Here is a 21,538-nt window from a genome sequence, read left to right on the forward strand (position 1 = left end):
AAAATCATTACGCATGTTCACATCACGAGATAATAACTTTAAAGTATATCGTAGTACATAAACCATATATAAGAATAAATCAAAAGAAATAATTACACAACACTAAGAAATGACAAATGATAACTAAATCAAAAGAAAACGTATTGCCATTCAAATAATAATAAAAAACCATCTGCAAAAAACAAATAAATTAATTACACTAAATACAAACAACTAATCTGCAAAAAAACTAATTACCAAAAGAGGACAAAACTATCATACAAAAGAACAAACACATTCATATCACAACGATTTAAAGTTCATGCAAAAAAAATAAGAAAACATATCAAGCAGTTATGACGAGAAATTCCAATTTTTTAAGAGCAATAGGATTATTAGTCGATTTCACCTTTTAAAATCTAACAACAGATATAAGTGTGTCAATAATATGTGCAGGACGCTTCGCCCACAAAATGAAACGATAAATTCAGTACAACACTAAAATAATTAAGAAATTTAGGCAATCAACCTTTAACCGATATTATGTGAATAACTTACATCTCAGCATTTTTGTATGCAAACACAAAAAGTTACAAACGTCGTATCACTCACTGGCAGTAATCGTCACAAAACTGCATCCCCCATACGAGGAAGTCCAATCTGAACCAAAGCTTCATTCCCAATCAATATACACTTCTGAATTCCTTGAGCGGCGGAAACAGAATTCAACGGCCGTCCCATCATTCAGAAAGAGGAAAATAATGGGTTGGCCACTTAGGGTATGCACGTTTGAATAAATTCATACATACGGTATCACGCTGTTCAAGAACCCCGTTGAGAAGGCATTTCATTGTTCCTGCGAAACAATTGATCCAATGTCATTAAACTATCATAACCCAAATATAGTACTGATCGATAACAAGCAGACTATGAAATGAAAATACAATCACCAACCGGAAACCTATAATGTACCAGAATATATAACTCTATGTAAGTTGAGTTAAATTTAAATACCCTTAATCAATCCTCAACACCTCCCAACCCAGGGTATGTAATTACAAACTAGATGTACTTACAGAAGAACTGTCAAAACAAGAGGCACATGTACATGAAAAGGTATTCGACATTAAAAACCTTCACATCATAAGAATGCTATGAATATTTATTACCAGACAGGATAAATTCACGTTGGTGGCATATCATAATCCAATCAAGGAATAAAGAATTTTTCCGAAGAAAATAGCAGAAAGCAATTCAAAACATAGGGTCACTACTATGAGAATCATGGAGTTCACAGGAACATCTTTGACCAGACAACAAATAATCTGTATTCTCCCCATCAAATAATTAACGGTCAGAGTGCTAATAGTAAGATTGATGGTAAATGTTTCTAGCATAAGCAACATACCATGGGTACCAACTGGTTCTTTAATTCGCCCACGGAGGCCACGTTTGGTATAAAGCTCAACAGGCTGCAATCACCAACAATATTAAAAAACTAATTACGGAAACAATAGACCAATTTTGAGGGAGTACACCTCATTAGTGTCCAACTAAAATTCAAAGAATCCGGATGGTGGGTAATTTTCACCTTAAACCATTTAACATCCTCTGGATTATAAAACATGTGTCTCACAGAAGCTTTACGTTTCGACACTCTTTGGGGGTAACTGCGCCACAAAATGTTTAAAATCTCAATAAGAAAACATGAAATCAATCATCAATTTTCAAAAAAGATCATAATACAACCCTGAAATTTCTTAACCAGAATAAAAAATGCAAAGATGTAAACAAAAACAATAGAATATATATATATAAATATATATATATATATATATATATATATATATATATATATATATATATCCATACCCTGTCAAAATAACTCGTTTAAGGATTATCCTATCTGGATCAACAGTTTTCAGTGAGCCAACAGCAGCCACTACAGGTGCAGCATTCTCTCCGGATATCTTAAGGATTATTGAAGGAAGAGGAGGAAAAGAAATTGGAGCATATATTGAAGCCACTGAAAAACGCCCAGCATGGAGAAACCTCTCCATCTTGTTCTTGTCAGTATTTATGAACTCACTAGAGAAAACTGGCCTGCAAAAAAGTTGCAATTCCCAAAATATTTTACCCTGAAGAGATCTACTATATACCAAATAATCCTTGAAATTGAAGACCATACCTGCCAACAAATTGCCTAAAACCAACATGAAAAACTAACTCTTCCTTGGACTTGATGGGTGCATCATATGTTTCATGTTTCTTCACACTACACAGCACAAGTCACTTCAGTTCATGAAATCTTTTGAATGTTCAAAATCAACCACAGCTTGTAATAATAAAATAGTAAAATGATAAAGTGCAAAAATACCTGAAATGAAGGACAGATACTTTGGATTCGTGTTTCAACAGGCCACATGTTGTAACTGGCATTCTCTTTGAAAGCAAACATAACTTTGAAGCAACAGCACTGGGCACTTCTTTGATTTGCAGCCTAGCATATGAGCCAACTGGAATACAGTGCTCGGAAATTTCTTGATCCAATTCTAGAGCTTTTGCAAGAACATGTTTTTGTGTTCTTTTAAAATTATCAAATTCAAAAATTTTGGCATAATCTTGGGGTAGAGATTCCTGATAATATAAGAAATGTCAGATTGTTGTTTTGGGAGGTTAGAGACAATGTCTTACTATATAGGATCTCCAAAGACACATACTTTAGGATCCCATGAAGAAGTCCTAAAAGACTTGAGTCCCCTATATTTTGCAAACCGCTTCCGAGCAGGAACATCCAATGGTGTATCCACTTCATCTGGAAACTCTGGAAAAAGACAACAAACAAATGAAAACAACACAGTTAGAAATAGTAGAATCAATGAGTAATACCACCAAATTATCCATATTGTCATCTCTAGCAAACTTCTCAATGAAATACAATCCATAGGAACAATAAAATAGAAATTACACAAACTAATTTAGATATACTTTAGATGCAGGCAGACCAAAAATTCGAGTTGTCTTTAAAAGAAGCAAATATGACAATTGATTTATTTTTAATCAGCAAATGTGACAATTGAATGTTAATAAGAATAGAAAACGGAAAAAAATGCACCTTCATCTGCTGCATGTGCTTCTTTAAGTTCCTTGAGTTCATCTTGTATTTTCTCTCTGGTTAAGTTATCTACTTCCTGTAATACAACGGAAAAAAATCATGCATTGATGATATAGATTTAAAATCAATCAATATCAATGAGGGGACAGGGACCCGAGACTTCCAATTACAACCACATTTAACTAATGTGTTTTATAAAGGCTCACCATCATCACTGAATCATTGTCAGTTTCTTCCTCAGAATCTCCAAGTCTAAGAGAAACGTCATCACCATCAAATTCTGAATATTTATTTGTCTCTTTACCACGTAATCCATCTTCCCCTTCATCCAACACCATACCGTCATCATTTTCATCATCAAAATCTGACTCGTCAGAATCATCAACTATCCATGCAGCCTAGAAAATTGAACATCAAAATAAAAGCCATATACATCTATCATTTCTTTTTGAAACTGAATATTTTGTAAGCACCAAAATAATATAAAATATAAAGAAAAACAATAAATATTCAGAAGAAAATTTCAGACCTGATACTCCGAAGTGCCATGGGGTAGACTCCTCTTCTTTATCTTCCTTTTCTTTTGATCTTCATCAGCCTTGGCCATTTCAGCCTCAGTCGGCCATGTCTAGTAACAAGGAAAGATGCCATACCCAATCATTAAAAGAAATAAATTAACACGAGATTTGCAAAAGCATAATTTGCAAAAGCATAAATAAAAGGTGTTAAGTAAAGACTGAAGCATACAGAAGCTCAAGAAAAAAATGAATAATGAAAGAGGTAAGATTTCATTATCTACCTGCTCTCCAGCAAGAGGATCAGGTATATTCTCAACAACTAAAGCTTCATGGTTAAGAGGATCAGGCACAAGAGAACCAATGACCTGTAATATGATAGAGAAAAAATTGAAAGGCACGAATAAACGTAAATACAAATAAATAAATGGTTAAAATATGCAAGAGTTTAAAGGGTTGAAAAAATTGAAAGATGACAATATCCTAGGGCTTCCTAAAAAGCCCATGTTAAAATTTCAAAAATTCAATTCTAAAGGGGAGGGATGTGCTTATGTTAAGATGAACCAACACTGTATATTTGAGTACTGAATATCAAAGGTAATCCCTATCACATATTAGTTGTGGGACTGCCATATATAATAGGGAAATAGACAGCAACATTATCAAAATTCAACATGCGTGTTTGATTTATATCTATCTCACATGGAAAAACAGTAGCTTAATGTATCAGTACAAACTAAACAACCAAACCTTTTGCCACTAGGAGGGATTCATATGGTGATCACACACTATTATGTTCTATTGTGAATCATGTTTATAGACAAAGCATTGACCTCTAAATCTACTTATCATACGAAACGTGTGTGAATTCCAATTCAATCACAATTATGTTGACATTTTGTTTGACATTTTTGACAATTATATTCCTTTATCAATTCAATGACTGCTCTGGTTTTGTATGGAAGACCCCAGGTAAAACTGCCAAAGTACATACCTCCGTATCATTCATTTCATCTGCATCCATTAGGTCTTGATTTTTCCTTGAATTCAAAGGACAAGGATCTTTTAATAGTTCAATTTTAGACAATTGGAAATCTCCTGCACCTGAAACATGAACCTGGCAAAAAATTGTAAGACAACTAAATACTGCAACTACAATAGAAAAACTGCAAACTTGGCAGTTACCAGCTGATTGACTGAGAGACTACGGGAACGAAGGTAACCAGTGAGAAGCAGGGTGCATTTTTCTGAGTTGCCCTCGTATACTGCACCAACCTGTAATTTACAGTGGGTGGCAACCATGATTAATGTCAATAAATAGGTAAATCAATAGCATCAATCAACATCTAGATCAAATTACAGTAATGGCTCTAGAAAAAAAAGTGACTGTAAATTTCTAACTAACTTATTGTCTAAAAAATTCAACATTCAGGTTTGTCTAATGCCACAGTATTGCAAACATGATCAAACTACACCATTAGTCTCGGTAGGCATTTGGCCTGGGTAAATGGTTACATTTTATTAAATGACAATCTTAGGAAAGTAGTGTGGGGTTTTAAGGCCATAGCCTCTCCAACTACAGCAGCTATATTTAATGGTGTAATTCTCCCAAGGTTGTGATCAGAAACTAACATCCGCATCCATCATCATAGGAATAAAACACAAGCAAAACACGGGGACCAAAATTCCCCTGGACTCAGATTATGCCCAGCAATTTTTTTACCATCATGTACCAAACATAGGAATGTTATATTCACAAGTCCAAAGTTCCCAGGAATAATTCAACAAAACCTTGAAACTAACACAGAAGTTCTATCAGCATAAATTCAAACCTTTTGAGCCAAAAGGTATGAACGTTGAGTTCTCCAATGAGGAACTTTAAGCCTTTGCTCTTTAAAGAGCCACAAGAACTGCATTATTAAAGAATGGAAAAGTGTAAGCTTAGACCATCATACTGGGCGTACATTTGATGGAAAAGGTACTATCAGAATTGTCAGCTAACAATGAGTGAAATAACCTTATGTAGCTCATCCTTTGTATCAGCAGGATAAAATTTACAATCCTCAGGAAATTCTGAGGCAAGACTAGATGTGCATGTCTTCTTCAGTTCATTCCTTTGTTTAAGATCAGAAGGTAAATCCTGAAAGCATCAAATGGAATTTCATCATAAATATCTAAAAATCGAAATGATAGGAACTTGTGAATTAGTTCCCGAGTTGAAAACAATAGGATCCATTATAACATACACGGATAAACACAGCAGTGCTCGGTAAACCTAGAGACCTAAATACAGAGAGACATTGATTTCCAAATGAGTCAACGTAGTTGGAATCAGTTTCTTCACACAAAGACTTTGCCGAGGCCACAAAAACCATTAGATCAGCAACCTACAACATAAAGTGCCCAATGCCAATCAACATTTCAGCCCCTTTTAAACTTAAAATAATGTAAAGCACATACAAACGATGATACCTTAGCCATTTCCATGCACGATAGTAGATCACCATGTGGTGCTTTCAATACCTGAAATGTAAAACATTTAGTCAATGTTATAAAATCCTTCTGCTTAGGCTTTAGACAGAAAGAATCGTCAAATATCTATTCAATACATGCATAAATTTAAAATCTTGTGCTTATTTTCGAATTAACCAGGTACAGGTTTATATCCAACATACAACAACGAAAAAACGTTGATCTTCGTAATTGCATATGAGAAAGAAAAATAATACGACGTTTTCTATTTATACCGTTAACTCAATCCATTTTGTATCTAATATAAGTTTTCATTAAAATTCATCCCTTAGTGCTTGCAAAGACACATGCCAAAGCAGCAGCAGTGTACTCCCATATAAGAACCACTGAAGCATGTGAAAATAAGGACCACCGGATTATATTCGTCTTGTATTTCAGTTTTTGTAAGATTAGACACGAACATTCAAGATAATGGATAGTGGTAATTCAGCAGCTGCAAGAAACATATCGTTACTCTGTATAAACATCTGAAAGCATATTCATTAATTCTTGTCCTCTGCTCAGAAAAAAAATGCAGCATCTAGTATACCGTTACTCTTGTCTTATATTCAGAAGAAGCAACGGTTCCTGGCAGCACCACGCACGTATCTTTAGATAATAATGACAAGAGATCATCAGCGAGTGATTCTAAATCCAAAGAAGCGCAGAGGGCGAAGAGAACCTGCGAGGAACAAAAGATAAATAAAATCAGTATCCAAGAAACAAAAGTCCGATGACCAACAAAAAAAAAACATGATTCACTCACTATGACTCGAGGAGGACTTCTCGACCCACTGAGTTCTCTTTTCTCTTTCAAGACCGCAGCCCTTTTCTGATCACGTATCTGTAAATTTCCTAATCAGCTACTCTGGAAACGACAACGCAACGCACAAGGGACAGTGGGAACAAAGAAACAGCGACAAATACCATTTTACTTCTCTGAATTCGAGCTGCACGAGCGCCTTTGCCAACATTGCGCTCTGCTTTTGAGATTGCAAGTCTGTCTGAAAAACCCAACGGAAAAAGCAAACAATAAGAAAGAGGCAAAAGAAATCAACCGGCACGGCTATGAAATACTAACCCTTGACAGAAGTTTTATGAAGATTGCGAGAAGACTTGGATGAGAAACGGGATTTGTGAGCCTTGTTGACTTGAACTCTGGACCCTCCCATTGTGGTCGAACGCACCGGTAGCTTTCACCGCTGCGTCGTCTTGTCGATCCCAGTTGCAAGCAAAACCCTATTTCCTAAGCAAATAAGTCGCGGAGGGTTTAGCAACCAAAAATATATGTAAGCGACATAAAATTACTTATATAAACCGGGTTCGGACCATAAGCCCATTAGAGTCATACACTTAAAACTATTTTCTCTATTTGGTTGCTGATTAATTTTTAATAATTAATAACTATGAATCTACTAATAATAATTACAACTATGATGTTTTTATAGTATTTTTAAAAATTAATGTAAAATTTTATTTTCTTATGAGTTTTAAGTATTTTCACAAAAAGTAAGTTCTCATGCTAATGTTTGGTTTAAAAATTATTCATATTTAAAGTATTTTTATTCTGTTTTTCGTAAATTCAAAACATAACATGTCAGTTGAATCATATTGATTGAATAGAAAAATTATTTTAAAAATATATATTTAATTTTACAGTAATAATTCACAATTCTTTTTATTTTTGGGAAGTAGATTTAACTGTAATTATTAATATAAAAAATACATTATTAATCAATAAAAAACACAAAATTTATTTTAAAAAGAGTAATTATAAAAAAATTAACTTTTTATCCACTCCTAATATAAACCTTTTTATAGTATCACCAATCAATTATATCGGTTAGACACTAAAAAGAAATATTAAAAATAACATTTAAGATAATTGTTATCAAAAGTTATAAAATTATGTTGTTGATAACATAATAATCATTTACATTGCTACAAAAATCAACTTTAGGTCAATAATAGTAATTGACTACACTGATTTTAATATTATTTATTATTATTATTTCGCATTGAAGGCTAAACTTCTTTTGTTGATTTTTTATTTATTTATTTAAGGACCTCTCACCTTATCTTTGACGTGTGTTTGGTTGATAAAATAAGAGTTAAAAAGGTTCCAATTTCTGTGCAATGCAACTTTGCTGATAAAGAAGCTTCGGCCTTGAGAGCAGCAACCTTCATGACAACATGTTGGTTTTCCCACCACAACTAACCAACCCATTCCCTTCCCTCCACGTCACCCACTTATCCACCCACCGCTACCACCACCACCACCACCATGCCCTCCCGCCGCCGCACTCCGCCGCGAACTCCATAACATTTTCCCCCGCGAAACCAGTAATCGTAGAAGAAGGCCCCGACGACGTCCTCTCCTTCCACAACCGCCGCTACGACTTCAATCCCCTCCTCCACTTCCTCTCCGACTCGGACCCCAACTCGGACTCCGACTCGGACTCCGACTCGGCACCTCCAACGTCCCTTGACTCAACCGAGTTCCAACTCGCCGAGTCCTACCGCGCAGTCCCTGCACCACTCTGGCACGCGCTCCTCAAATCCCTCTGCGCTTCCCCGTCCTCCATCAACCTCGCATACGGCGTCGTTTCATGGCTGCAGAAACACAACCTCTGCTTCTCCTACGAGCTCCTCTACTCCATCCTAATCAACGCCCTTGGCCGCACCGAAAAACTCTACGAAGCCTTCTTACTCTCCCAACGCCAAACTCTCACTCCCCTCACCTACAACGCCCTCATCGGCGCGTGCGCGCGAAACGGTGACATCGAGAAGGCCCTCAACCTGATGTCCAAAATGCGGCGCGACGGTTACCAACCGGACTTCGTGAACTACAGCTCCATCATTCAGTACCTTACGCGCTCCAACCGCGTGGATTCTCCCTTTCTGCAGAAGCTCTACTCGGAGATTGAGAGCGACAAAATCGAAATGGACGGTCACCTGATGAACGACATCATTTTAGGGTTCTCGAAAGCGGGTGATCCAACGCGCGCCTTGCGTTTTCTGGCCATGGCTCAGAGCAACGGATTGAACCCTAAACCCTCGACTCTTGCTGCGGTTATCTTGGCGCTTGGGAATTCGGGAAGGACGCAAGAAGCTGAAGCGTTGTTTGAGGAGATTAGAGAGAACGGGTTGGAACCAAGAACTAGAGCTTACAATGCTTTGCTTAAAGGTTACGTGAAAACGGGTTCCCTTAAGGATGCAGAGTTTGTGGTCTCTGAAATGGAGAAAGCCGGGGTTATGCCTGATGAGCAAACATATAGTTTGTTGGTTGACGCTTATGCACAAGCTGGGAGGTGGGAGAGTGCGAGGATTGTGTTGAAGGAGATGGAAGCCAGCAATGTGCAGCCCAATTCGTTTGTTTATAGTAGAATTTTGGCGGGTTATCGCGACAAAGGGCAGTGGCAGAAATCTTTTCAAGTTCTGAAGGATATGAAGAGCTGTGGTGTGAAGCCTGATAGGCATTTTTACAATGTGATGATTGATACGTTTGGGAAGTATAACTGTCTTGATCATGCAATGGCAACGTTTGAGAGGATGTTGCTGGAGGGGATTCAGCCGGATACCGTTACTTGGAACACGTTGATCGATTGTCATTGTAAGTCCGGGCGCCATGATAAGGCTGAGGAATTGTTCCAGGAAATGCAGCGGAGGGGATTCTCGCCTTGCATAACTACTTATAATATTATGATTAACTGTATGGGGGAGCAGCAGAGGTGGGAGCAAGTGAGTGAGTTTTTGAGCAAGATGCAGTGTCAGGGATTGCTACCCAATTCAATAACTTATACAACTCTGGTTGATGTGTATGGAAAGTCGGGGAGATTTAGTGATGCGATCGAGTGCTTGGAGGTCTTGAAATCCACGGGGTTCAAGCCTACTTCAGCCATGTATAATGCTCTAATCAATGCCTATGCACAAAAGGTATGTACCTTGTTCCTCGGAGTCTGTCTCATTGCAAGTAATTCAATGCTTGCTAATCTAATCGCTGCTGGTCTGCAGTGTATGCGCCAATATGCTGATTGTGTCAGTTTATGAACTGACTTAAGTTTAACTGTCTGCACCTTACTAGCTTTGACATGAATATTTTTCTTTCATATGGCTACATTTTCCTTGAGTAAAGGCTAAAACTTCATTTGTGTCATACCGGCTTGCCGTTTTGTATTGCGTCAAATAACTCAATTGAAACCATGAAACCTCAAATTTCTTTTGTACCTAGTAACTTTGCATTGATAGTTTTTTGTTTCTTTTTCGAAAAAACTGATGTTAAATTGAGGTGCCGACAGTCATCAATTGTATTTTCTCTGTTCTGAAATTCAGTGGTTATTTATTCTTCTTCCATTAAAAAGCATAATGCACTAACTGTGGGAAAAGAGAGCAGGCTGAAAGGGCACGATATATTTGGTAAATATTTGGCTAAAATTTTGCAGGGTTTGTCTGAACTAGCAGTAAACTCATTCAGGTTGATGACAACTGAGGGTCTGACACCCAGTCTTTTAGCTCTCAATTCATTAATTAATGCATTCGGTGAAGATAGAAGGGATGCTGAAGCCTTTGCTGTGCTGCAATACATGAAAGAAAACGTATGCTTTTCTGACATTTTTTTTTCTTCCATTATGTATTTGACTTGTGTCTTTGGTCAAGTACTGATTTATTTGTTCATATTAACGGCAGAACATTGAACCTGATGTGGTTACGTATACCACGCTTATGAAAGCTCTGATTCGTTGTGAAAAGTTCCAAAAGGTACGTAATATTAGCATTATCACATAAGTTTGTTGGCCTTGTTCTTCAAAGGCAATTATCATAGATATTTTTTTGCACATAGTACGTTCCAAGTGTGTCATTTTACTGTAGTTCTCTTCTGTGTTGGTTTGCAGACCCTATACTTTATGAATTGATAAATCGATATAAATAACACGATTTCAACATATAAATTGACTTGGCTTTTGGTTGTTTTGCCATGTTTTTGTGAGGTTAAGTTGCATTACGTTCCACATTATCCCTCCCTAAAGATTGATGATAATGTGGTGGAGAAAAATAATAGCAACTTTGAAGAGAATATCGTAGCTCGTTTATTAGTTTATTTGTGACTTAATTCTCGCTCAAACTATGCTGCATAATTTGGGTTTCAGGTCCCAGGCGTATATGAAGAAATGGTCACATCTGGCTGCGCTCCTGATAGAAAAGCTAGAGCAATGCTGCGGTCTGCACTTAGATATATGAAGCAGACACTGAAATCATAGTTAAATTATCAAGCACATTCTTTCATAAAGACTAAACAAAATCAGATTTCCTCACCTTGGTTATAATTCTGAAGGTTAGTGCAAGCTAACTTGCAGACTTGGCTTAAATTTACATGTCGCGGAACTTTAATTTTGATTTTGAAATTAATATTTTCCTACTAACTGCATTGTGGATTTGGTGCTAAACCATGAAATTGGTTGGCATTTTGTATAAAATTGGTCTGAAATTGGCTCGTATTAGTGCCTGAGTGGCGGTTGTATATGTTGATACATTTGAACAATGAGTCTGTTATATTTGTTTTGCTGCGTTTACTTGGAAAGCTCAAATTATGATGAATATTTTAATCTTTCAGGTTAATGTAACAATAATCACGAGTCCTGTTCTAGACTAGCATTAGCTCTTCACAGCAGGTGTGATTGGGCAGTATCATTGTGAATATGTACGCTCCAATAGTGCCTGAAAGAGAAATGAAGTTCGGAAATCACATGGTGGAACGCATAAGAAATTAATGGCTTGGGTAATGCTGTACGAATGTATATCAATCTTTGGGATTTATGTATCATACGTTGATGTAAGTAACAAGTTATATGTTAAAATGCATATTTTGTTTATAAATGTGAGTTCGTGTAATTTAAGATAAGAAAATGGGAAGAGTGAGTAGGTAGGTACGCATGTCATTAGCATTGCCATGATTACTTCAGAGGATTGACAGAATGTTTGTTTTATCGATTTTTCCACGTTGAATGTTTTCTGTGTAATTTCCAAGACCGAACATGGAAAGGGAAGATTGGATTGTTTTTTCAAAAGCAACTAGTAAACAGAAAAATACTGAGTCGTGCAATTTCTTCATGGGAATTTGGATGAATGAATACTATATATTTAATTTACGTGTCAATCGAATTTCACTCCAAGCATGTTTGGGTATACAATGCAAATTAAGTTTCCCACATTACTTAGAATAAAACTGTGAAACAAATATTTCCAATCGTTTACGCGTTTGTGGTCTATTGCAACAGTTTATTTTCACATGAACTTCTCATCAAACTTATCAATTTTTTGTATATTTTAATAATCTATTAAATTGATAATAGAATAGTGATTTGTTTAAAAAATAAACTTGGAAATATAAAGACAGGTAAAATATGTAAACGTTGTAAAATTTAGATAAGAAATAAAAAAATAAATAAGACCTTGGATGATTGTAAAATGACAATAGTTAAGTAATAAAGTGTGCCATTAAGTCGTAAGATAAAGATTCACATTCAAGTAAAACGCACCCTTTTACATTCGTGTACAGCAAAACTGATTAGTCCGTGAGTTGGAGGCATTAAAGAATTAGATTATACAGCCTGAAAGTAAAGGCTCGCATTACATAGTATTACAGACAACAATTTAACTTACAATTTTTTTTTATCAAAATTGGATATACAATTTAACCTATGATCTAATTTTAGAGGGGCATAGAAGAAACCAATGGTCTACTACACTTGCTTTTTGAAATTCTAGAGCAGAACATGAACAACAATAACACTGAAGATAATAAAAATAACCTAAAATATGTTCTTATTTCTTGCATTCCAAGCTCAAGCACCTCCATCTTCTTTCCATATCTATTTCTTCTCTCCATCAAATACCCGTCTAGATATTCATCTATAGATACTAACTTTTCCAGTTCCAAAATAGGCGCTTTTTCACCAATCTGGAGCGGCACCAATTTGAAAATTGTGAAGAATGTCGCAGACCAGTCATTGAGAACTCTCTGAAAATGACAATATAAAATATTAGAATCATTAGTGTCCCACTTTTTCAAGATGTCCTCTCCCTCATCTTAATTTTTCTCCCAACTAGTGAGATCTGGAGTTTAAAATGTGCATATACTTTATTGCCGCAAGTAGAGGTTTCCAGAATTTAAACTTGCGACCTCTAGGTCATAAGGCAGCAGCAGCAGCCTCTAGGTCATTCTCTCCCTCACCTTAATTGTAAATTGAAACTATTTATTTTATTCATCTATTCATTTATTTTAAGTTAACTCGATAAAGGAACAGAAAACACTTCGCAGGAATAGAGTGATGACTGCTTTTAGTCAAAGTAACATACATTGTAGGCAGCAGGGTCGGTGGGATTGAACATTTTGAAACAGTCTTTAGATGAAGCTGTTCCATCTCCATATATCTGCCAGATACAATAAGACAATAAGGACAACGCCTAATCTCAAAGGTTAAACGTCCAACAGAAAAATAGGGAAGAAGTTCGGCAGACAAACCTCAAAGGTGAAAGCCATGGGTACCCCTACAACGTCATACATGAAATCAGTTGCTGTCCCGTGTGCAAAATACCTGGATAAGCAAGTTCAAAACTTTAAGGACGGAATGTAGTATAGATGACATTTGACGACCTCAAACACCCGCAAGTACATATTGTGTACTTTGTAGTTTCGAAATTTATAATTTAAATTCTTAAAACTGCTATGGTCAATTCTCTCCTCTGTTCATAAAATACCCCAAAATGGGCATCACCTATGAACCAGGGACAGACGATAGAAGAAAACAGCTTCTACCACAAATCAACTATCCCTACAGAATCAATTCTGGACACAGCAGTACATTTTTTTTTCTAACAAAGATAGTTAACAGAAGAAAACAGATACATAAAAATACAAACAATTGACCTTCCAAAAAATTCCATTAATCCAAATCAAATTCAGATAAAAATCAACTGACCCGACTGAACCGCCTCCAGACCCAATCATGCAGCGCTCTTGGCAATGATGATGGTTTACTTCTTCAAGAAACGATTTCATCCGTTTCAATGCCAATCCATCTAGTGTTGTGTTTTTATGATCGTATGGCATAAAAAGAGCCTACAGATAGAGGGAAGGGGAGGAAGAAAGATCGTGAAAAATGTCATATGAAGTGATATATGAAGGGCACCTTAACGTGTAAACCAAACTACAAATAACTAGCGGAAAGAAATGTTGTTATGTGTATGTCCGAATTTTTTAAATATTTGTTTTATAACATAAGTTAATGATGTTTGGTTATCATTACAAACTCAATCCTTTGGTAGATAATACATAGAAACTTTTATATTTTTTCTCTATTAGGAGTTTTAGTTGTTTGGTCAGTATCATGTTATTCTGCTATGACAAACCTTGTTTTCATGTTTTAATTGTTCATTTTTACATAAAAATCCTGAAAAGTCTTTTAATTGAAGCATCTTGGTGGACTGTCTATAATCAAGGTTAGGCAAAAGAGAATATCAAGACTTTCCACCACAACTTTCGGCTGTATAAAAATATCACAAATATCCATGGATCCTTGATCTTAACCTTGATTCCTGTTTATTGAAGCTTTATGCTTCAAAAAATGAGAAATAGGTTTTCAAGAAAATAGTTTGCTAAAGAAGAAGAAAAGAACAAGAGTACTAGTGCACGTGATTCCCTAGATGAAGGATCAAATTTGAAGCTTGCATGGAGAGTGAGAAAAAAACTAGAACACTCCAGCGGTACAGGTTCCTCTCTTTACAAAGGCATGGGAGAGGACAATTGTACACTGTCTTCCCTTCACATATGCAGAGAGACTTGTATTGTGAGTGAGACAATAAAAATAAATCTGGAACAACAATCTAGTCAAAGGGATTTCAGTTGTCCTTATAGACATGTTTTGTGCATCTATAAAAAGCCACTTTTTCATGTTAGCTCAAATTGGTTAGTTCTTGAAAAACTCAAGCTTTAGAAAGATACAATTGTAATGAACATGAGGTTGAAAAAAAGCATAGTGGCGTGTAAGCTATAAGGGTTTTCCAAGAACTAAATAAGAATTAGGATCAGTCTGTTTATATATTTGAGCCATGACATAAAAGGAATGTGTTTGAAAATGTATAAAGAAATTGATGCAAAACACCAATAGAATAGATCGGAGCACGTATGAATTATGGTCAACAGTTCAATTATATAATTCAGATTCTGAATTAAAAGCACATATACGGATAAGAAATCAAAGAGAACAATAATTTTGTTCTTAGAGAGAGGAAAAATGAACTAAAACTTACCTCCATTCCGGAGTGCACATTTACCCATAGATGTGGTTCAAAAGATATAGCAAGTTTCCGCATAATTTGACTTTCAGGCTCGCTGAATGGAGCAACTCCAGGATTCTCCTCATATGGGTCATAATCCTATGGATATGAGAATAATAAAAATGAAAAAAAAAAGATGGACGCTTAAAAAGTATTAAACATTTGACACATTTCTGGAAAAGAAAAAGATCAGTGCATAGATTGGCAGGCAGACAACCAAAAAGAGCCCCTCTTAGTGCCGCAGCATGCAATATCAATACTACAACCTATCTATCTACTAGGCACAAGTCCATAATGGAGACAAGAAAAGAACCATTAACAATATTGTATATAATGAACTAAGATATTGAAGACGCAAAACGAACCTTCTCCTTTTTGCCCCAATCTACACTCCAATTTCGATTGAGATCCACTCCCCTTCCTGCACATTACAAGCATAAACTAAGGCTTTTTCAAAGCGAGTCAATGATTATACACAAGGTTATAAAGGAGAAATACAATACCATTTCTTCTCTCACAGAGATCTCCAGCTTCAACGACTTTGCGGCCATTGGGGTTTTCCATTGGAACCACCTGAAAATAAAAATAAATAGGTGTCAGCGTTATATACATATACATCTCTCCTTTTACACGAATACATATACATTCCCATCTGAGTCTCTCTCATAAACTAGCTTCAAGAAATAAATAAAGATATTGTAAATTTCCTAAAAAGCACTGTTAAAAGTTTTTCTCGCATTTGTTTCAACTTTACAGATAATCAAAATCGAGTTCCAGATGGTATGATGGATTTCACAATTACCGTCTGAATACTTACGGTAGAAATTTCAACTAACCTTTATGACAAGCTTGTCAAGTACACTGTTTAAGGAAGCTTGGTCCGTGCTCGGTAGAAGTTTTTCTTCACTTAAGATTGACAAAATCCTTAAAGCAAGTTCTGTGGTAATCAGCTCCCTTCCATGCTGCCCAAAACTCTGGAAGACAAGGAATCATCTGTCAAAAACACCAGAATAACCAATTTGAGATAACTATCCACTACATGCCAAATTATAGCTTTCTCCCATATGAACGTCGAGTCATAATTATATCATTATTATCATAATTTCCTCCCTTTTATTTAGGCTTTCAACGACTGAAGAAGAATCTAACGTCTTGCGTACAATTGTTTACATTATTAAACCACTTATCACATGAAAGTTTTATCATTAAGACAAATGAATGTAGAAAACTTACAAGTAGAATCCGAAGCTTTGACCTCTTATCTTTCTCTTCCTTTTCTTTGCCATAAGTGACCACGGTAATCTGAGCACCATAGCCTTTGTTTGCAGCTTTAAGTGTCTCCATCTATTTAGAAACATCAAATATAATAAATTATTCATCCTAGAAAACTGAGACACACGCAATAGGCACTCTGGATACACCATAAATGACCCACAGTGAGCTTATCCGGGTGACGGCGGACCAAAGCCCTGATCTCCCCCATCAAATTGCGACTGCAGAATCCCACAAAAGGGTTCAGCAAACAAATAAACAATTTCATAAAATCAAATGAGCTGGCCAAATAGCTTCAAAAGCATTGCTTCACCAGCAAACAGCAATTCATTAGCACAAGAGCATAATAATTGAGAAAGTAAGTACATGTTCAGATTGACGCTAGATCGTCTAAAATCACCTAAAAGTCAGTTAACATGAATCAAAACCAATATTCGCATGTTAGATTCCACTTTAAGGAATCAATGTTGAGTCTAAACTTGATTGAGTTGAAGTAACTTCGGGTAACTTTTGCTTTGGATCAAAAACCTTATGTTGAATTTTTCTATTCATTTGCTTTAAGAGTATACACGATTTGCAAAATCAATTTTCTTCGGAACTAGTTCTGCTCGAATATAATTTGTCAATTCCTCACCGAACACTCAATAAGACAAGTGCAATAAGGAACGCTGCCAAACAAGGAAACTTTCAAACTGGAAAGCGTCTTTCAGATTCATTCAACAAAATGCTAACCTAATTTTAAAGGTGAAATAAAACATGATCTACTCTACGTAAAGAAAACAAGCCAAAAAAAAAAAGGAATCAGATGGCGAATTCCAAATTCAATTACAAAACTAAAAACAGACGCGGTTCGAACATATGGATGCTGAAAAAAGTAGATCGGATGGTGGCATCGCGATGAGTTACCTGGAACGGTAGAGATCGTAGTTGATTGGCGTGACTGAATTTTGAGTGAGATTGTGAGATTGAGCGTTAGAGGCGTTCACAGAGAGAAGAAGATCTTGGGAAAAAACGAGGTAGCAGATGCTAATTGAGAGCAGAAGAAAAACTGAAAGAGCCATGGCAAGATCCAGAACAACAAATTAAATTTCATTTCAGTTTTTTCATGGTAATGTATCCTTTGATTTGATATATATCGTTATTAATTAATAATTAACTTATTCATCTTTCTCTAGTGTGTGTCGCTGCCACCAAGGGATTATTTCCACACTATAAAATTATCTTCTTTCTTCACCTTTTTCCATGTTCAACGGTCTCGATCATTGTTGGTAGGTCACCTCACACATTCATTTATATATTTGTATTGCCATTTGAACAGCAAAATGAATAATTTATGCATTATTGTGCCAAAGGAATGGGAAAATACGAAAAAGATGTAGTAGAGTTACCTAAGTAATGAGGATACATTTTAATAATTTATATGACATTTTAACTTTAACGTTCATTTGTATACTAAACAATTATAAAAAAATAATAATTAACTTAGCTGAGATACATAAAAAACAATTTTGGTTTTAATATATAATGATATTTTAATAATATTTTAACATCATTTATGTATTATTATGTAATTAATCTAATATTATTTGATAGTTAATAATAATAATTATAAATAATCACAAATAACATATAAATTAAATTAAAATATTATCAAAATATCTTATCTTTTTAATAGAGTTTATAAAGACTATATCTTATTGTCATTAATAGTTTTGTACATGAAATTAATTATTAATATATTTAGAAGATTTGAAAGGTTAGATAAGGAAACTCGTGTGATAATGAAAATTACAAATATATAAGTGTCACATTTATATTATAGATATAAATCTTTATTAGTAAATGAAAGCATTTTAAAAGTTTGCTTTTAAAACAAAAGTTTTCCAAAATTATTCTTAAACTAAAGTATTTTAAAAGTTCTCTTCGTATTATATTTTTAAAAAATATTTTAAATGTATTTATTGACTTTAATTTCAAATTTATTTTGATTTGATTGTTAGTTCAGATCACGCTATCTTTTAGGAGGGAAAATTATGTACAACCATGACAAACGTACTATGTCCGTATTTAATGTGATTGTATACCCAAAATCGAAACTCAAAAAAATTAAAATAATTGGTCATTATTTCACTTTCTTGACTCCTAATTATTTATTATATATTTTAATTTATTTTTTCAACTTGATCCCGAAATTAATTTTATTAGTTTGTCAACGCACAAAATATATTTATTTTCTACAACTAAATTTTATCATAAATTAAAAATCTAATTATATAAATTTCATTATTATTAAAATTGTAAAGATCAAATATTTTGTAATACCTGAAATATACTGTTTTAACGCGTGGCAATGAAAATCATGGATCAATATAATTATTTTTAAGATTGTCAATTTAGTTTTAATATTTTTTAATATTATTTATTTTTTGTTAATTTTGGTTAATTTAATATGTTTTTTAAACATTGTTTAAATAATAAATTGTGTATGTTATGTAGCAAAAATTTTAATTTTATTTTAATTATTTTTTTAAGTTAAAAAGTATATCCACCCATCAAGTTAATATTATATCACATAATAATAGCAGTGTGACATATTAAGCTTAATGACATGTGTCAATGTCCATGACATGTTAGTATGAGTGTCATATTGTATAATGAGTTTGGTCTTTATTTTTGTTCAATTAAGATTCAATTTGTTTTTAAAATGAAATAATTTTAGTTTTTTTCTAAATTGAAACCAAATTAAGGTCTTGAGTTAAAGTGATATTTTTTATTTTTCACATTTCATTGATGTGAAATTTCTTCTATATCTTCTCTAAAAAAAATGTAACAAAAACATCACTATATCAAAATCATTCACATTTTTATTAAACATCTCTAATTTATAGTTAGAATTAGTTTAAAATTAGGATGAAAAATTTAGAAATAAAAACTAATACTATTTTTAATCACATAAACTATTCAATACTTTTTATGATTTTTATTTGAAAAATAAATTAAACTATTTAATACTTTATGCGATTTTTAGATTAAAATTTAATTAAATAATTTAACTTAAAAATTAGTACAATATTTATATAAAAAAGAAATTTTGTTATAAAGAAATAAAATTATTTTACTTTTTAAAAAAATTGAATTAAATAAAATCAATGAATATATAAATTAAATTAAATGTAGAAGACTGTGACGCCAAGAAAAAAAAATCAAAATAAAAATTAGGAACCAAAACTAAACACATAATTTTTTTATGCACCAAAACGAATAATTGAACTAAAATGTTTAAAGCGAAATATCATGGGTCAACGGCAGGCACGCCACACTAAAATTTGGCAACAGCACATATCAAACCCTCCCTATCCAAACATCTTTATTTAAATGGACCAACTTGGGGTACAGTGTGTTTAATGTCACAGACCAATAAGGAAGATAGACAAACAAATAATAAAATAAATCCAAAGCATTAATTAATTTTTCAATAATAATAATAATAACAGTAATAAATAGATATTACAGGGGATACGTTGAGATTCACTATTTCAAACGAAGAATGCGTGAGCCGTGTGATCCAAAATATGACCGTTGTAAACGCTCCAACATCTGTTTCAATTTAAACCCATTCTCTTGATCAATAAAATAATAAAAGGGAGACTAGACACTGTTTCCACCAACATAAGCGAACTCTCAAGTACTCTGTTTCTTTCATTCAACAATCATGTATTCAACTTCAACCATGAACAAGCCTCCATTGCCCAGATCTCCGTCGCGTCTTCGACCGCCGCAAGCTCTCCGATCATCAAACTCTTTCTCTCTTCAAACCCCGCCAGGTCTTTCGTCTTATCCTTTAAGCCCTGAATATTTTCTTTCTTTCTTTCTCATCTTACTTACCCTTTTTACGTGTTTGATTTGAAGCAGGTTCTTTGACGAAATCTCAGAAGCCTGCTCTCTCTCCAAACATGCGACCGGATTACCTCACAATTTCGTCCGAGTTACGGGCTCTGGCGAGGATGGTCAACGACGAAGTCAGGGACGTGGATTTGGAGAAAGCGGCGGGTGGTAATTCTTGCGGTGTGAAATCAAGTGCTCTGTTCGAGAGGGGGAGATTCTACGAGGAGTATTCTGCCAGGAGGAACGAGAGGCTCATGAGAAAGAGAGGCGTGACTGCAATGGATGAAGTTAAGGTTAAACCGGTTCGCAATCTTGGGGTTTCAGTGGAATCTGGAAAGAAAAATAGTGTGAGAAAGATTGGAAGTTTGAGAAAATCTATTTCCGCTGCTTACTCTGCTGGGGTGAGTGAAACACCAAGGTACATGCTCAGAAGCATGACCAAGGAAAACAAAAAACCTCCTGTCGCTACGAAGTTTGACAAATCTGCTATGCCTGGGGAGAAGAAAATGGGAACAAGAGCAAGAAGGATTTAAAACTGAAGGTTTTATTTCTATTTGGGAGGGGAGAAAGAGAACCTGATTTAATTTGTTAAAGGTTGAATCTTGTTCTCTCGTCTGGTTATATACTTTGTTTTTTAGTTTGAAATAAGTGTTACAGTTATTTGAGATCACCTTCTCTCTGATTCACATATAATTAATTCTATGGTAGTATATACATCATTTTCTTTCTGATTCATTATTCGTTGGATGATTTTCTTTTTGGATGTATTTGATTCTTAATTTTATTTATCTTACAGTTTACATATATTACTGTTTCTCCCTTTTACTCGGGTTTTGTAACTTACTTGAAAACAAATTTAGTCTCCAATAAATCATCAATCAAATGACAGAATGTTTTTCTTTAAATCTTGGAAGATTTTTGGATG

At 34.5% G+C, this 21,538-nt stretch overlaps 4 protein-coding genes across 4 annotated transcripts; 2 read left to right on the forward strand and 2 right to left on the reverse strand.

The window, feature by feature from the left end:
- Positions 1-352: 352 nt before the first annotated feature.
- LOC106760747 (pre-rRNA-processing protein TSR1 homolog) lies at positions 353-7,398 on the reverse strand. Its single transcript, XM_014644161.2, has 21 exons — positions 7,202-7,398; positions 7,048-7,124; positions 6,887-6,964; positions 6,671-6,802; positions 6,082-6,132; positions 5,856-5,996; positions 5,627-5,749; positions 5,442-5,519; positions 4,795-4,884; positions 4,604-4,726; positions 3,894-3,977; positions 3,624-3,722; positions 3,301-3,492; positions 3,095-3,170; positions 2,700-2,803; positions 2,357-2,616; positions 2,168-2,254; positions 1,852-2,082; positions 1,571-1,649; positions 1,388-1,451; positions 353-835 (listed from the first exon to the last, which is right to left on the reverse strand). Exons 1-21 carry the CDS (start codon positions 7,290-7,292, stop codon positions 720-722), a joined length of 2,376 nt encoding a protein of 791 aa, XP_014499647.1. The 5' UTR covers positions 7,293-7,398; the 3' UTR covers positions 353-719.
- Positions 7,399-8,227: 829 nt separating this feature from the next.
- LOC106760749 (pentatricopeptide repeat-containing protein At5g42310, mitochondrial) lies at positions 8,228-12,009 on the forward strand. Its single transcript, XM_014644163.2, has 5 exons — positions 8,228-10,056; positions 10,563-10,715; positions 10,807-10,878; positions 11,268-11,452; positions 11,732-12,009. The coding sequence occupies exons 1-4, from the start codon at positions 8,314-8,316 to the stop codon at positions 11,376-11,378; spliced, it is 2,079 nt and encodes a 692-aa protein (XP_014499649.1). The 5' UTR covers positions 8,228-8,313; the 3' UTR covers positions 11,379-11,452; positions 11,732-12,009.
- A 720-nt stretch (positions 12,010-12,729) lies between these two features.
- LOC106759827 (carboxypeptidase A6) lies at positions 12,730-17,789 on the reverse strand. The gene is made up of 11 exons (XM_014643173.2): positions 17,635-17,789; positions 16,892-16,949; positions 16,690-16,800; positions 16,293-16,430; positions 15,960-16,029; positions 15,822-15,877; positions 15,430-15,555; positions 14,100-14,239; positions 13,643-13,715; positions 13,477-13,551; positions 12,730-13,138 (listed from the first exon to the last, which is right to left on the reverse strand). Exons 1-11 carry the CDS (start codon positions 17,787-17,789, stop codon positions 12,830-12,832), a joined length of 1,311 nt encoding a protein of 436 aa, XP_014498659.1. The 3' UTR covers positions 12,730-12,829.
- Positions 17,790-20,236: 2,447 nt separating this feature from the next.
- LOC106761439 lies at positions 20,237-21,348 on the forward strand. Its single transcript, XM_014644990.2, has 2 exons — positions 20,237-20,552; positions 20,641-21,348. Exons 1-2 carry the CDS (start codon positions 20,441-20,443, stop codon positions 21,144-21,146), a joined length of 618 nt encoding a protein of 205 aa, XP_014500476.1. The 5' UTR covers positions 20,237-20,440; the 3' UTR covers positions 21,147-21,348.
- Positions 21,349-21,538: the final 190 nt, after the last annotated feature.

The sequence above is a fragment of the Vigna radiata genome, chromosome 5, assembly GCF_000741045.1.
Source record: "Vigna radiata var. radiata cultivar VC1973A chromosome 5, Vradiata_ver6, whole genome shotgun sequence".
NCBI classification, from domain to species: domain Eukaryota; kingdom Viridiplantae; phylum Streptophyta; class Magnoliopsida; order Fabales; family Fabaceae; genus Vigna; species Vigna radiata.

Excerpts from the sequence above, each read along its gene's own strand:
- LOC106760747 (XM_014644161.2), bottom strand. The coding sequence starts at position 7,292 with ATGGGAGGGTCCAGAGTTCAAGTCAACAAGGCTCACAAATCCCGTTTC. Across the intron at positions 4,885-5,441 it reads CATACCTTTTGGCTCAAAAG|GTTGGTGCAGTATACGAGGG; the intron begins GTTTGAATTTAT and ends TGTAAATTACAG. Across the intron at positions 3,171-3,300 it reads ACAATGATTCAGTGATGATG|GAAGTAGATAACTTAACCAG; the intron begins GTGAGCCTTTAT and ends GTTGTATTACAG.
- LOC106760749 (XM_014644163.2), top strand. The coding sequence starts at position 8,314 with ATGTTGGTTTTCCCACCACAACTAACCAACCCATTCCCTTCCCTCCAC. Across the intron at positions 10,057-10,562 it reads TCAATGCCTATGCACAAAAG|GGTTTGTCTGAACTAGCAGT; the intron begins GTATGTACCTTG and ends AAAATTTTGCAG. Across the intron at positions 10,879-11,267 it reads GTTGTGAAAAGTTCCAAAAG|GTCCCAGGCGTATATGAAGA; the intron begins GTACGTAATATT and ends TTTGGGTTTCAG.
- LOC106759827 (XM_014643173.2), bottom strand. The coding sequence starts at position 17,789 with ATGGCTCTTTCAGTTTTTCTTCTGCTCTCAATTAGCATCTGCTACCTC. Across the intron at positions 16,431-16,689 it reads CAAAGCTTCGGATTCTACTT|AGTTTTGGGCAGCATGGAAG; the intron begins GTAAGTTTTCTA and ends CTTGTCTTCCAG. Across the intron at positions 14,240-15,429 it reads ATGTGCACTCCGGAATGGAG|GCTCTTTTTATGCCATACGA; the intron begins GTAAGTTTTAGT and ends CTCTATCTGTAG.
- LOC106761439 (XM_014644990.2), top strand. The coding sequence starts at position 20,441 with ATGTATTCAACTTCAACCATGAACAAGCCTCCATTGCCCAGATCTCCG. Across the intron at positions 20,553-20,640 it reads CTCTCTTCAAACCCCGCCAG|GTTCTTTGACGAAATCTCAG; the intron begins GTCTTTCGTCTT and ends GATTTGAAGCAG.